This window comes from Anolis sagrei, chromosome 1 (genome assembly GCF_037176765.1).
Source record: "Anolis sagrei isolate rAnoSag1 chromosome 1, rAnoSag1.mat, whole genome shotgun sequence".
Classification (NCBI taxonomy): Eukaryota; Metazoa; Chordata; class Lepidosauria; order Squamata; family Dactyloidae; genus Anolis; species Anolis sagrei.
The window spans coordinates 34,084,080-34,100,154 of NC_090021.1; the positions used below are offsets into that span (position 1 = coordinate 34,084,080).

General features: G+C 37.8%; 1 protein-coding gene across 5 annotated transcripts in view; it reads left to right on the forward strand.

The window, feature by feature from the left end:
* The window catches only part of KCNK2 (potassium two pore domain channel subfamily K member 2), a 161,389-nt gene that overhangs the window by 106,367 nt on the left and 38,947 nt on the right, over positions 1–16,075 (forward strand). For 4 of the 5 annotated variants that reach the window (XM_060754274.2, XM_060754276.2, XM_060754278.2 and 1 more), the window contains exons 4-5: positions 709–890; positions 5,448–5,634. In XM_060754274.2, the coding sequence (XP_060610257.2) occupies positions 709–890; positions 5,448–5,634 (369 nt within the window). The remainder of the gene's footprint in view (positions 1–708; positions 891–5,447; positions 5,635–16,075) is intronic. The other variant, XM_067463755.1, reaches the window with a different exon arrangement.

Below are 16,075 nucleotides of genomic sequence, written 5' to 3' on the forward strand. Positions count from 1 at the left end.
GGTTGATTGATTGATTTGGAGGAATGTTCTTAAACTTAACTGCAGTTGTATACTAGGTGGTCTGGGACCATGTTTACATTTAAAGAACTTCCATTGCCATTGGTATTGGAGCCAGTAGGCATAGCAGACATTGTCTCAGATTCCTCCACTACTATCACCTGTTCTCTGTTGGGGAGTTGTGACAGATTGCAAAGCAGCATGGAAGATGGTTCTGAGGTCTGCAGATTACCTTTACCCATCTCAATATGAAGTGGCATCTCGATCTTGGGTCCTTTGCACATAGAATGAGCCCTTCTATGTGCAGAGGAACAAGTTTGGATTCAGTCTTGCATACTGTGTAAAAAAATAATACAGATATTTCATCAAATTGCAGACTTATGGATACTTTATTGATTCTTAGCAAAAATCTAATCTTGTTCAAAAAGCCCTGAAGGGTTATAAGTGAATTGAATGTCTGCTTGGGTAACCTACTGAACTGATAATTTTGGGAACAGACACAGCTCTCTTCAATGTTCTGTGTTAGAAAGACAGAATAATTCTTTGGGTCATGCAGTTCAGTTTGAGGTGAGTTCAGAAAAAATAATTAGGGCAAGATCTCTTATAAATGCCTTTATGTGATATATACTCCTAGGGAGTATTTAAAAAGTATCCTTATCTCCTCTACTAATTAAATGTGTAATTTAATGCCTTTAACTGATTTATCAACAGCTCAAGTTGTTTGTAATTTAGGATTTGGGAACATCTCACCACGTACAGAAGGTGGAAAGATATTCTGTATCATCTATGCCTTACTGGGAATTCCACTCTTTGGTTTTCTGTTGGCTGGAGTCGGAGATCAGCTAGGGACCATATTTGGGAAAGGAATCGCCAGAGTTGAAGACACATTTGTTGTGAGTATGCTGAACACATTGTCCTGAAATGCAAACAAGTGTAAATATTTTTAAAAGGTAACCAGAAGTCTGGGATCCACATCAAAACAGTACCACACAATTTTAACCATTTGTTATCACAACAAAGTCTTCAAAATGCTCAACGGTAAGCTTTATGTAAAACATTAATATTTCTGACTGGGTCGTTGGTTGCTGAATCAGACTTGGATCTGGCAATATGGTTGATAATAATGTTTTAAATGGATTTTAACCTAATGTTTTACCTACTCAGGTATGTCATGTTGTATTGTGCTTTTGTATGTGTTGGCTTTGAATTGTTGCCGTTGTAAGCCACCCTGAATCCCCCCTCAGGGGTTGAGAAGAATGGGGTGCAAATGTTTGAAATAAATAAATAAATGTGAGAGTCTAAAGTACGGAGATCTTATGACTATTCATTGATGGATGGTAATTGTTTTGCTTGAGAATATGTGTCTTTTAGCCATATTTTCCAAAAATGTCAACAAGTTCATCATGCACTAAGATATAAATTGCATGAACACAATTGAAAATTGTATGCCTATTTGCAGATAACAAAATTATTTCTAATACAGATTTAGTATGCAGTAGACTTGATCCATTTCATATTTGTCTTTTGGTGGGGGCTTCGATACGTTTTCGTCCAAACCTCCTGAAATTGGGAGGTCAAATATTTGGGATTTTTTGTTTTGTTTTCATTATCTATTGGGGGGGGGGGCTTCCCCTGTAGGCCCAAAGCGTCCAAGCCTACAGGTGCAGGCTTTGGGCCTGTGTGCCAGGCTTAGCAGGGCCTGCAGCTGATTGCCAAGTAAAGGTGCCTTGGGACTACGGGTGAAGTCCCCCCCCCCAAATAACAAAAACAAAACAAAAAAGCCTAGGTCTATGGGTGAATGCTTTGGGCCAATGCACCCGGGCCTGGCAGGGCTTGCAGCCAAGCACCGAGTAAGGAGTGCGCCTTACTCAGCGCTTGGCTGCAGGACCTAACAGGCCCCATATAATCCATCTAAAAGGCAGGCTTGCCTGCCTTTAATATCAATTGCATTTTTGTTTCAGGAGGGTTTTTTTCATGTTGTGCCTTCCGAATGGACAGAACAAAATGGAAACCCGAATGAAACAAATGGGACAAATTTTGGGCCCATGACTAGTATGCAGCACTGCATAAGGCCACAATAGGAGCAATGCCCATATCAAATGACATACAAAAGCATTATCCCTATCATATTTCCAGATTTTGGTCAAAGTGGCCAATTTCTTTCATAAAAGATCCCATTATGTTTTTCATAAAGCAAACCTTACTTTAGATACTGAGACCAAAATAATTTTCCATTTACCAGATAACTGTTTCATCTTTACCTTCACTGGCATCAAGCTTGTGCTTTCGAGAAAACCTTCATGAAATCCTGTACACTTGTTGATTTCAATTTCCCTGGAGATCAATCAGTACTTCCAAGAAAACAGGAGTGCCTTTACCTCTCAGAACTAGGGACATATAACCTTGGCTATTTTATCTTCACAATGTGATCATGAAGTCTTGTAGTTTTTTCCTCTATTGTGGGAAAATGAATTTCTCTATGCAGTATTCTCCCAATAGCAAGCATCCCAAAGTGTTCTGGGGGATTGTTCTGTGCAAAAAAACAAAAAACAACAACATGAGGGGAGAGTCACTAAAACACATTTTTCTTGTTAAAAATTTCCAGAACATTTTAGGACATTCAAATACCAAGAGAAAACTATCTCAAAGTCTCCTTGCTTTATGCCAGGCAGGATTTCCCAACAGTAACCCCAATTTAAACTAAGAAGTATATAATGCATAATATTCTTTCTGTCCCTGCAGAGCTGATTGTTTTTTCTCTATTAATTAAACAGCCATCTTTGGAGCATTGTGAGACATGTCTCTTGTTTCTTGTGGATTCTATTGGATGCATTGCCAGTTTTTGTTTCTTTTCCATATTTGGATGCCCAAAGGTGCAGCAATTGTATATATTGCAATACTGCACAAGAAATTAATATCACACAGAGTGCAAATATTGAAAATGGCAACCATTCTTGATGGCTGTTAATCTAACATAATGGATAAATTATGCAGACCATACTGCTCTTCCGGAAAAAAAGTGTTTTACAATTTTCAGTTCAAGATTAATCCACAGAATCAGTTCAGTTTGAGTGTATAAATCACCACCACCATCATCATGCAGTGGGTTAAACTACTGTCTTGAAGGTTGGGTTGCTGACCTGAAGGTTTATGATCCAAATCTGCAAGGTGGGGTGAGCTCCTGTCTGTCAGCTCTGGCTTGTAGGGACATGAGAGAAGCCGCCCAGCAGGATGGTAACACATCCAGACGTCCCTTGGGCAACGTGTCTGTAGAGTGCCAATTCTCTCACACCAGAAGCAACTTGTGGTATGTTCTCAAGTCACTTCAGACATCATAAAAAATATCTTCCTATCTCCCAAATTGGTTAGGTAACTGTTTCACATTTACAAGTACTAGTTAGTCAGGAGTTTGACACTATTGCTTTGATCTATTTTACTGGACATGAGCTACTTATGGAGAAGGAGGACTGCCAATGATTAGAACACAGTAGAACAATGTTTCTATCATATGTAGGTACTTAGTTAAATATTAGCTGCTGCAGACTTCTGGACAGGAGGAGACATCATATACCAGACTAGTAAGAGCACCTTTTCTTTCTATCCCAGATAGTCAAAGATAGCCCAGCCAGAAGGGGTGCCAAATAGTTTGATTACAAAATCACCCATAAAAGCACATTTAAATTAAACCATGACCAGCAAGTTGTGGTGTACATTAAAATGTATGCCTCGTAATATAAACTAAAATCTGGGACATGGAGTCCACCTTCAGTCAATGAGGCGTAATCTAAAACTAGCATGCCAGTTCTACCGGTTCCTTGAGTTGCAGATGTGACCATGGTGGTACATGCCTTAGGGGCCTTCCACATATAACCCAAAATATCAAGGCAGAAAATCCCACAATATCTGTTTTGAACTGGGCTATCTGAGACCACACTGCCATATATTCCAGTTCAAAGCAGAAAATGTGGGATTTTCTTCAGCTGTGTGGAAGACGCCTTAGTTACATCCCACTTGGATTACTTTAATATGCTCTATGTAGGGCTGTCTTGCATAGAGCAAGGCAGTGTCTGGAAGCTTTGGCTGGTCTGAAGAGATGTAGCCATTGCCAGATTGTTCACAGGGGCTAGCTACAGGGAGCACACGACAACCCTGTTGCAGCAGCTCCACTAGCTGCCAGTATGTTACAGCCACAATTCAAAACTTATTGCCTATAAAGCCCTGTATGGCTCAGGTCTAGGTTATTTGGTAGATTGCATCTCTCTGTATGAACCTTCCTGGCTCTAAGATCTTCAGGAGAGGCCCTTTTCTCAGTCTTAACACCATCGCAGTCACAATTAGTGGGGACCTGACAGGTAGGGCCTTCTTGGTAGCCACCTTCAACTCTGGAACCTAGGGAAGTAAGAATGGCCCTCTTTCTGCTGTCATTTCAACAGCAGGCTAAAGCCTTTCTATTCAGGCAAACTTTCAATAAAGAAAAAAAAAATAAGACCAAGCCAGGGGGTGTTGTGTAGTATTTTAAATAGGCTTTTAATGGTTTTAACTTTTTACTATGACAATTACTACCACGAATTTCTTTTTATTTCCTGCCTCTCTTGATGGCTCAAGGTGGAATACAACAAAGTTAAAAACATGAACATAAAATATATACAGTAAATTACATAGATAAAAACACAAATATATATATATAAATGACCAAACACAGATACAGAATTAACATATAGTCACAATAGAATTTAAATAAACCTCATGATTGAAAGTTGACTGGTAGATCTGCAGGAAGCGATGGGTCTTCAACTGCGTTAAATTCCAACAGCTCATACAACTGTTGGATCTCTTCCGACACAATAGTGGGGCAGCCAATGAAGAGGTACTTCTGGCAGACAGACACCCAGAATACACCTAATTTACTTCTATTTTAGTGTTTTTATGTCTTAGATTTTAAATTGTACATTATATTATTTTGAACATTGCTGGCCACTTTGAATCTCTTTTAACAGAGAAAAAGATTCACACACACACACACACATGTAATAACACATTGTAACAACAACACATTGTGGTAAACCTATAGAAATGGGCTTTGTAAGGTCTTACCCATCCCTGTCCTTTTTCTCCCCAGCTTAAGAGGTTTGCTAGTCATTAAAATAGTCCTGTAGATTTTTTAACCAAGTGTTAGGGACAGATAGTTTATTATGGCCATACCACATCATTGGAGTCAATTTTCCAGGGTGGACCACTTACAAATATAGTCATTTATTAGGTACATAGTAAAATTGTGTGATGTTATTTGATACTTTTGTACACTCCATTGAGTTGATTTTATTAAAAAAAATTGTATATTTTTCAAATATGTAAACACTATACATAAATGCAGTATTTTAATAATGTTTTCTTCTTTCTTCTCCCTTTCTCCCCACCTTTCTTTTTGCTTGTTCCTTTTTTCTCCCTAGAAATGGAATGTGAGTCAGACAAAGATTCGCATAATATCAACAATAATATTCATATTGTTTGGCTGTGTGCTCTTTGTTGCTCTCCCTGCAGTCATATTCAAGCACATAGAAGGCTGGAATACACTAGATGCAATTTATTTTGTAGTTATCACCTTAACAACGATTGGATTTGGAGACTATGTTGCAGGTAAGATTTTATTACAGTCTATTCTCATAATTTTGGTATATGCAGATATGCATGCAATTATTAAATAGTTTCAGTACTTATCTGAGTAAACTGTGGCTCGATACAACACAGACAGATTTGCCATCAATCAATCTAGGATTCTTTTGTCAATATTGTTTATTGTAACTTATATCCAGTTGAAATTTAATTATAAACTTTCCACAAGCAAAAAATGGTCTACCATTAATTCACTAACCTGCTATTAAAAGTAATGAAGGAATGATTTCTGCCATGACACCTGAATTGGACCAATTGGTGTATGAATTTCCCATGAAAAATAATGTCCAATTGATTATAAATAACAATTATTTATTTATTTACTATATTTATACCCCGCCCTTCTCACCCCAAGCTGCCTTACAGCAACCATTCAATGCTGCATAAACAAACAAATAAGATAAACGTTTATATTTAAACCATAGAATTAAATGTATCTAAACATTAAAACCAGTTATTAATACCACACAATCCAAAATCATAGTCCAGGAGCCAGTCCAGTTTTAATTGTACATATTCTGTATCCACTTAATTGCAATGAATTACTTTCTGAAGTCTTGGTCGCACAGCCAATTTTTAATTTCTTTCTAAAGGCCAGGAGGGAGGGAGCTGATCTAATTTTGCTGGGAAGGGAGTTCCACAGCTGAGGGGCCACCATTAAGTAGGCCTTGTCTTACATCCCCACCAACTGCACCTGCGAAGAAGGAGGCGACCGAGAGCAGGTCCTCATAAGATCTTAACCTCCAAAGTGGTTCATAGAAGGAGATGTTTGGACAGGAAAGCTGAGCCAGAACTGTTTAAGGCTTTATAAAGCCAACACTTTGAATTGTGCTCAGTAGCAGACTGGCAGCCAGTAGAACTGATGTAATGAGGGGTTGTATGCTCCCTGTACGCCACTCCTGTGGATGAATCTGACTGCCACCCGTTGGACCACTTGAAGCTTCCGAACAGTCTTCAAAGGCAACCCCATGCAGAGCATGTTGCAGTAGTCTCTTTGGGATATATCAAGAGTGTAATTGTAAAAACAATAACATTAATATTATGCGATTGCTATTGTTGTGTGCCTTCAAATTGTTTCTGACTTATGATGGCCCTAAGGTGAAGCTATCATGAGGTTTTGCTCAAAGGGGCTTTATGTTTGCTTTCTTCCCAGGCTGAGAGAGTGTCACTGGTCCAAGTTGAACTAATGGGTTTCCATGATTGAACAGGGATTTGAACCCTGATCTTGAGTCATGGTCCAATGCTCAAACCATAATACTGCACTGGATCCCATCAGTTTACTGAATATTCTGAATAAATGAAATTAGTGTCACTTTATATTATGGATTTGAGAGAGTGCACCTTATGACCACAAAACACCCTAACTGTAAAAAACCAACCATGTTGGTATATTTTAGCAAGCCATAGATTTTACAAACACTTGACATGTAAAAACCACAATGACCCATCTTTCTCATGTTTCCTTTCTTCCTAGTGTCCTTTGGCAGGGATAGTCCTGATTAATTTTTCATTGTCCAACTTATTGCTCTGCTTTTAAAATGTCTCAGTTCCTCTCTCCTCTTCCTCCGTTCTCTCCATGTACTAAGCTTAATTCAATAGCTGCAAACTGACTTCAAAGTGCCAAATAAATTTGTACTCAACTCAGCAACAAGCACGGTGGAAGAAAGGCAAAGACGCAGTGAAACCTTGCCCTTCTCAGTAGACTCAAGCAAAATAAAACTGCTGCAGTCTTGTTTAGCTTATGTATTTTTCCTTCAATAATAACTTTTAGTGCCTTGACCACCTGCTGATCTTGTCTGGCCAAACATGTCTTGGTTTTTATCTTTGTAATTTTGGAGGATTTATGATTTATACTTGAATTCTTTAAATTCTATTATTGAAGATCGTGGATTGGCAACGAACTGAGGTTAAGGTAGTTTCTGACTACTGCAGGACCCTTATGACCCATATTTGTTGCCTTTCCCCCCTCCAACCTGTGATCAAAATATTTACTTCTTTCACCTGGCCCAGATCCATGCAGGACATTTCTTCAAGTAAAAAATGTCCTATAAAGAATGACAACAGTGTAGAATGTCTCCAAAGGCAGCAAAATACATAAAGTATTCCCTTAAGGCCTTTGATGTACTGCTAGTAACTTTTGAAAGAAGGTTTTTTGACTCCAGAATTTTGAGTTGTACAGTTCAAGGACACTTGGGTTGCAGAACTGACCTTGAGAGCCTCATGCAGCCTGTTGGCATCCTATTGTAGATTTGTCCTTATATTGGATGATGCAACCTTTGACCCGCTCTGCTCACATGATGCCCATCCAGGGATTGGTTCCCACACACACACGCGGTTTTTTTTTGAGTTTCCTGAAATGGATAGCAGCTGCCTCACTGCTAGCATGAGGCTAAAAGAGAGTTCTGTATGAAGTAGGCATATAGTAGTAGTAGTAGTAGTAGTAGTAGTGACAAAACTCTAGGAGATCTTCTAGGCATGCATATAAAATATGGAGGGCAAAGGTTAGGTGCCCCTGTAGTAGCACACGTTAGGTAGCCTATAGTAGAGATCGGCTACCTCTGTTCAGAAAGGGAATGATTTAGAGTTGGATTGGTACTTTACAATTGAAGTAAACACTGATCCCTGAAACTTACTGGGGAGCCTTGAACCAGTTACTCGCTCTCAGCTTGATTTATTTATTTATTTATTTATTTATTTGCTTCATTTGTATATCGCTCTTCTCAGCCCTCAGGCGACTCAGAGCGGTTAACAACCAATTTCAACAACACAATACAAAATCATTAATCAATTAAAACAGTAGTATCACTTAATTAACACCAAAATATCAATACAACAGTACAGCACTATAACAATCCATCACGTCTCATCAATAGAATCAGCATCCGAACTCATTGTCCATTATTCCATTCCAATAATCAATCAATTGCACTGCTTAGTTGAAAGCCTGTTCGAAAAGCCAGGTCCGGAATGCCAATAGAGAGGGGGCCGATCTGATGTCTGTAGGGAGGGCGTTCCACAGCCGAGGGGCCACCACTGAAAAGGCCCAGACTTGTGTAACAGGACTGTTGGATATAGTTATATAAGGAAAAGGGAGCCATCTATGCCACCTGATCCTAATGGAGGACATGCAGAATACAAATGCAACTAATAAATAAAATAATATTACAGCTTGGGTTACTGACATATGGCAGTAGACAGTATACGTTTGAGAAGTTACCGTGTTTTCATATAGGCAACTCTACAGTTCATTATGAAAATAAAAATGGCTCCACTGATAGATGTGGAAACCACTTCTCTTTCTCCTGGAAATGTACTCATCATGACAAAATAAAGTGATAGATATTTGTCTTCCATGCAATGATTGTCCTAGACAGATATGCAGCATGGTTTATGAACTCTTGAGACATTGAATATCTAATAAAAGAAGGGATCATAAATTATTGCTCAAACTTGCCTTTTTGTCTATCAAAGCTTGTGTATTCCTCCAAGCCTGACTATTGTTATTTTTAACTTGTTTTTATTCACTGAAATGTATACTATGGCTATGTTTATAGTAGGAACATTACGTACCAAGGTCCACTTTGCTCTAACAGGAACATTGAGTACATTAGCAGTTTCTGTCATTATATGCTTTTGCTTATTTTCCTCTGCAAGGATCACTTGATGTAAGCACTTGTACCTGCAGTTGTTGTTGTTGTTTTTATTGTTATTTCAAGGAAGCATAATGTTTTTTTAAAGACTATTCCAACATGTTGCTTTTAGGGTTTTTACTGCTACTAAATACATCATTATCTACACTGTTCCTTTTACTTTCACTCAAAATAACAATTTAACAGAAGAGGAAGACTCAGAGCTAAAACTAGAAAACATGTATTTTGAATTTTAAGTTCCAGAAATTCTTTCTTTACTTTTTAAAAAGGAATTAAAAAATTACATTCCAATTTTCTGCACCAACTTGTGGGTATTTTTTTAAAATGGAACTCATGGGAAATTAAGTTTTGGCCTTTTGCATAGATGGAGAAAAAGGCAAATATGTAGATTTTAGCATCAGATTTGGTGGATATGTGTGTGTGATTAGGCCACCTGGTGGCCAGCAGGTTAAACCACTGAGCTGCTGAACTTGCTGACCGAAAGGTTGGCAGTTCAAATCTGGGGAGTGGGGTGAGCTCCTGCTGCTAGGCCCAGCTTTTGCCAACCTAGCATTTTGAAAACATGCAAGTGTGAGTAGATCCCACCAGGCAGCAATGAGCCAGACTTTGAAGCTGCAACGCCATTAAATGTTAATCAAGGTGGCCAGTTGCAACATTTATACTTGCTTCAAGCAGACAAGAGTTCTTTCTCCCACCCTGGACATTCCACAGGTATATAAATATAAACTTCACTTGCCTTGTATCCAACAGACCTCACAACCTCTGAGGATACCTTCCATAGATGTGGGTGAAACATCAAGAGAATGCTTCTGGAACATGGCCATACCGCACAGAAAACTCACAGCAACCCAGTGATTCTGGCCATGAAAGTCTTTGACAACATATTATGCAAAGATCATCTTTACACTGTAAAAGATAATCAGGAGAGAGAGAGAGAGAGAGAGAGAGAGAGAGATGCAGGCACGGTAGACTTCTCTCACTAGGAAATTTGGGCATGAGCATTGAGAAAGCCCTCTCCATAGCACTAGTCAACCACGAGTTCGAAACATGAAGAAGATTCTGGCAACTTATAGTGGTTTGGTAGTTTCATATGAGGAGTGATAAATTAAGTACAGTATAACACCCATATCCACAGTTATACATTCTCAGACTTTACGTGGATATGCGAAAAAGCAGCAAATAGTGAACTATTGAAATGAAGGACTTCAGGCCCAAGAATAACATAGAGTTATGCTGGAAGGCCTAGAAAATGCCCAGGAGAAGCCATACTTCGTTGGAAGTGAATAAATGAAACTCTGGATATGAGGGTTGTGCATAAATGAAACCACCGATATGGGGGCATTTGAAAAATTCAGGCTGTGCCAACTCCATGGCTTTTACTCTTTAATTAGCCCTTAAATAGTGGCACCCCCCTTGCCAAGTTAGCATTTCTGTATCTTCCAACATGAAATGGTTTAATCTACTATTTAAAATATGCATTGCAAAAATTAGTACTGAGTTGAAAGCTGAGAGACTATAAAGATAAAAGCATCAGAAGAATTTACACCTAGAGAGATAAGTGAAATTGAGATGCTTGCTCTTTTATTAGAAATATTATTGGTCACTATATTCATCTTTCTGAAATAACACTGAAATAGAAAAAGAGGAAAGGAAGGAAAGAAGGATATTATTAATAGGTGTTTGTTTAATTATATGGAGGTACTCCTACTCAGTTGTTTTTTTTAAAGCAAACATTTATTTTGTCTATGGTCTGTTTATAACTGAAAAATGTTACACAACATATAATAATGATTTTTTTTACCATATCTTTAAAGTCTTCAATTCTTTCTACATCTTTGAGCCTGCAAATACATCTTCTTTCAGCAGATCTTTTTGCCAATTGGTAATAAATCTTCAGTGAGTCCATTGTTCAATGCTATGGAATTTGGCAGAGAAGGCTAAAGACCTTGAAAAACTACAACTTCCCTAATGTCATAGCACTAAACCATTGTGGCTAAAATAGTGTCGAACTGCATTATTTCTACTGTGTAGATGAACCATTTGAAAATATGAAAGTGGTTTCAGATTAGTAGGACAAAAACTAATAAGACAAACCTCTAATAAGGCAATCGGTTCAATGTTTACAAAGCTCAGTTGGTGCTAGACTTTTTATATGTTTGATATGTTTTAATCATTTGAAAGACTATTTTAATTGATATTTTTATTTTTTATAGTTTTATAATATTGTGTTTTACTGATATTGATATTGTCTGAATCTGGCACTGAATTATTGCCATAGTTTGTAAGCCGCCCTGAGTCCCCCCCCCCCCCCCCCCCGCCTTCAGGGGTGAGAAGGGCAAAGTATAAATATACCCTAATAAATAAATAAATTAATAAACCTCAGCACATGCACAGCAATGGCATGTATAGACGGACAGTTGGGTTTCTCTATTAAATTGAATGTTAATATTATGGGACTTTTTGTTCCTCTGCCCTTTATCTGACACAGGTCTGTTGTATCCCAGAGCAGGAACACCTCTGTCCTTAAACACCACACCAGTATAGCAAAATCAGCAAACAGTTTATTGAAGGATATATGTAAGCCAAGCAATAAAAATGATAGAAACAGTATAGTCCAAAACAATATTTTCCATAGGCAACAAATAGTCCATGAACTTCAAGTTAACAAAGGTAAAAACACAAGATCCAAGGATGCAAAATCCAAAAGAGCAAGACAGCATGGAGATACAATACCTATAATAGGAACCTGCCAAAACTTGGAACTTTAAACTAGAAAGCCACTTGGAAACAAGACTGTCATGAAAGTTCAATGATTATGAGACTGAGCTAAAATCCTTTCCCCATATCTTATAAGGCTTTTCCTGACCCATGAAACGAATGGAAATCATTCTGTTTGCCTTTACAACCAGATAAAAATTTCTAATATCTCTTTTCTAGCAGATGGGCTGACCTTTGGCGATTCTGAGAACTTTGTGTTAGTTTACAAAAGTCTTGTCTTCTATTTTCAAACTCATTAAATTCTCTACCTGACAAATCATCCTCAGAAGACAATTTCTCAGAGAAAGGCTGCTGTGAGACCCTTTTATGAATTTGACCGTGGGAATCTTCAGGAGAAGCACCCCGTTTATGAGAAACCTTGGGCCTGTCTGCAAGGCCTGTCTTGACCCAGGCCCAAGAAAACCCTCACTCCCATTGACATCAGACACAGACCCAGGAAAACCATAATCTCCATTGACATCAGACACAACCACAGGTTGAACTGCAGCAGTGTCTTAGAATCTGGAAGATGGCATCATTTAATAATTAGAAAAATTAATAAGTGGTTCATTTTTGCATATGGAGGGTTACTTTAATATTGGAACATTTGTATAATCATTAAAAGAACAGAATCAGTTTATTGAAATGTTTATGTCAAATAGGCATATGACCAGTCCTAAAACAATTAGTCCATCTCAAGTGGTCTCATACGTCATATGATATGTGGTGTGATCTACACATTGCCTTGTGCCCATTTAAAATAGCCATATAATAGTTGGCATTGACATTAATGGTTAACATTAATGATATATATTTTTAAAAAAGATTCTACTGTATCACAATTACCACTCAATAAATTAATGAGTCAAGAGAAATAGTTTAAGAAACTGTAGCTTTCCTGAAATATTAGGGAACAGTAAATGTAAATTCTTTTCTACCAATTTGGAAGGGAGTCTTCACTTTTAACATTTCTTCAAAATAAATTGCTCTGTGAAGGTGAAATGTTAGAGAGCTTTTTCATGTACATTTTTCATTTCATGATGACAGGCCATGCTAAATATAGAATCAAAGCTTAAATATTGGTTCCCTGAGCAGAGCAGATTACAAATAGTTACGAGACAAAGGAAAATAGTACAAAAGTATAGTGAAGCCTTGCTGAAACAATTAATCTTGATACACCAAGTTGGCAATGCATAATACAGTTTTGTTTTTCTGGTATTGGACGCAACAACTCATATCCCTGCTAATTCATGCAGTTCTTTGGGTAGCCACTGGCAAGTTATTATCTTGCCTGGTCAGATTTGTAAGAAAACGTGCTCAAAAGAAAGATTCTATGACCATCATTATACATCAGAATGACATAAGGTACAATGCTACACATTGCTAACCAGCACAAGGAGAATATAACACTATGCATGGTGTTATACTGTCCTTGTGCCAAGTAGCAATATTGTGAAACATATTCCAAACATTAATCTGTGTTATGCACAATGTATATTTATGTGCAAAGAATATCTATTTGCACATTTGCATTGCATGCTCAACTTAACTTTTGTAACCTTGAACTGAATGTGAATGTTCCACATCATCAATGTTAAAATAGTTCCATAAGACAGTAGCAAATTTCAATGCCATAATGATGAATAAGAATATGTCTTACATATCAATGTTTTGTAGAAAAGGGTAAGCAGATGGGTTGCAACCCTCTTGAGTTTAGATAGGTATTAAAGAGAAAGTGGAGAATGAAAGATGTGAAAATGTGACACAAGTAGCAATAGAAACATATTTGAAAATATTTGAAAAATAGCTGAAAAACAAGTTTTTTGTTGCAAAACCCTAATAAGAAGCATCATGAGAATCTTCACATTTTGGAACTTATTTTGCAGAAAATTCACATGTGATTGTTTTGCACAGAAAATGACATTTTCTGCAAAGAAAACATTTTTACACAGAAAAGTTATTTTCACATTCAGATTTGGCACAGACATTCCAAATTGCAAAATAGCCTTCAAAAACTGTAATTCTCATAGACTTTCTCATAGTAGGAAGAAAATTACCGCTATTACTCATTCCTTTGCAAAGAAACTTAGTGAAGAATTATATCCCAAGACCCAAAGATGGGTGAGCCAAACAAAAGCATAAAGCATAAACTAAGGCTCCTTCTATACCGCCATATTAAATCCAGTTTATTTGCTTTGAACTGGATTATATGGCAGTGTAGACTCAGATAATCCCATTCAAAGCAGATAATCTGGATTACATGGCAGTGTAGAAGAGTCCTAAGATTCAAATAAAATTGTGGAATTGAAGGAATCATGCCTCAATTTGAAGCTGTAGCTCATGATATGCCTGAAGGGGAATTTTCACTGTGTAATATCTCCATATGGTCATCAGAATTAGCCGTGAAGATTTCCTATTGCTCCTCCAGATTGGACAAAAACCAATTTAGTGGGAATTACAGCTGTAGTCAATGGGAATTTCCTTCTTATATCCACACCATGTGCTTCCTGTCCTATTCTTTTCTTGCAAAGTTCTGGTATTAGCATCAGTGTGTGTTTCCTATAATGGGAGTTTCTTATACAGGTTATGGTAAATGTCACATATCTGTATTTATTGTGTCAGCTTCTCAGGCTGAACTTTTGGGCAATCTCACAGATAATGTTCGGAAAAGGGGTGTGCCTTTTGCCATAGCAGTTTTCTGTTCATTCCCCATTACATTGCATCCCTGCATAGATACTCATTTTTATCATATAAGATCTTTATAGATAACTGAATATTGTGAGGAGAGGTCCTTTATCTATGATTAGGGGCATATCTACACTTTATTTGCCATGGCTCAATGCTATGGAATCATAAGAGTTTTAGTTTTAGAAGATCTTGAATGTTTTCTGTCAAAGAGTGGTGGTGCCTGCAAATCCAAGGACTCCATAGCATTGAAACTATGGAGCTTAAGCTCAGCTGGGCAGGCCCTGCTCTCAGTCCCACCTTATTCGCAGGTGTGCCTGGCAGGGACGAGAGACAAGGCCTTCTCCGTGGTGGCCCCTTGGCTATGGAACTCCCTCCCTAGGGATATTAGATTGCCTCCTTCCCTCCTGACCTTCCGTAGGAATGTAAAAACCTGGCTTTTTGAAAAAGCTTTTGGAAATGCAGTGCAATAGGCTAACATGAATATCTGTGGGACTGAATTGTGGAATGGCTTAGACAACATTTTTGGACAACAAGCTAAACAGTGAAGGCATTGATTTTATATGTTTCATACGTTTTATATGGTTTTACTGTATGATTTTATAATATTTAAATTATACACTGTATATTGTTTATGGCATTGAATGGCTGCCGGTTGTAAGTTGCCTTGAGTCACCTCCAGGTTTGAGAAAGGAGAGATAGAAATAGTGCAAATAAATAAATAAATAAATAAATAAATAAATAACATGAAAGTGATGTCAAGCCGCTTTAACTTTACAGTGTAAGAGGTGTCCTAAATCTTGTCAAATTGTTTTTTTGGGAGAAATAGTATATAGTAGGCCTGTTTGATCAAGAAAAAATTTGTTTCTAAATTCGATTCTTAATTGGGGTGTTTTTTTGTTTCGATATTAAAAATATTTACAAAACTTTCAAAAAAAATGTTTTGTTATTTACGAATTTTCGTTATTATTTACAAAACATTTTTGAAAAAAAAATTTTCTTGATCAAACAGGCTAAGTGTGAATGTTGCAGTAATGGTCACCTTGATTAGCATTGAATGGCTTTCTCCCACCCTGGACATTCCATAGATAATATTAGATGATATATAACTCACCATTTGCCTAGTTTCCAACAGACCTCTGAGGATGCCTGCCATAGATGTGGGCAAAATGTCAGGAGAGAATGCTTCTGGAACATGGTCATACAGCCCTGAAAAGTCACACAAGCCGGATGGCGCGCGGAGGCCGCTTGTGAGCGCGCGCGCGCCATCCAATGGGCTCCGGCGCCCCCCTCCTCCTCCTCCTCCTCCTCCT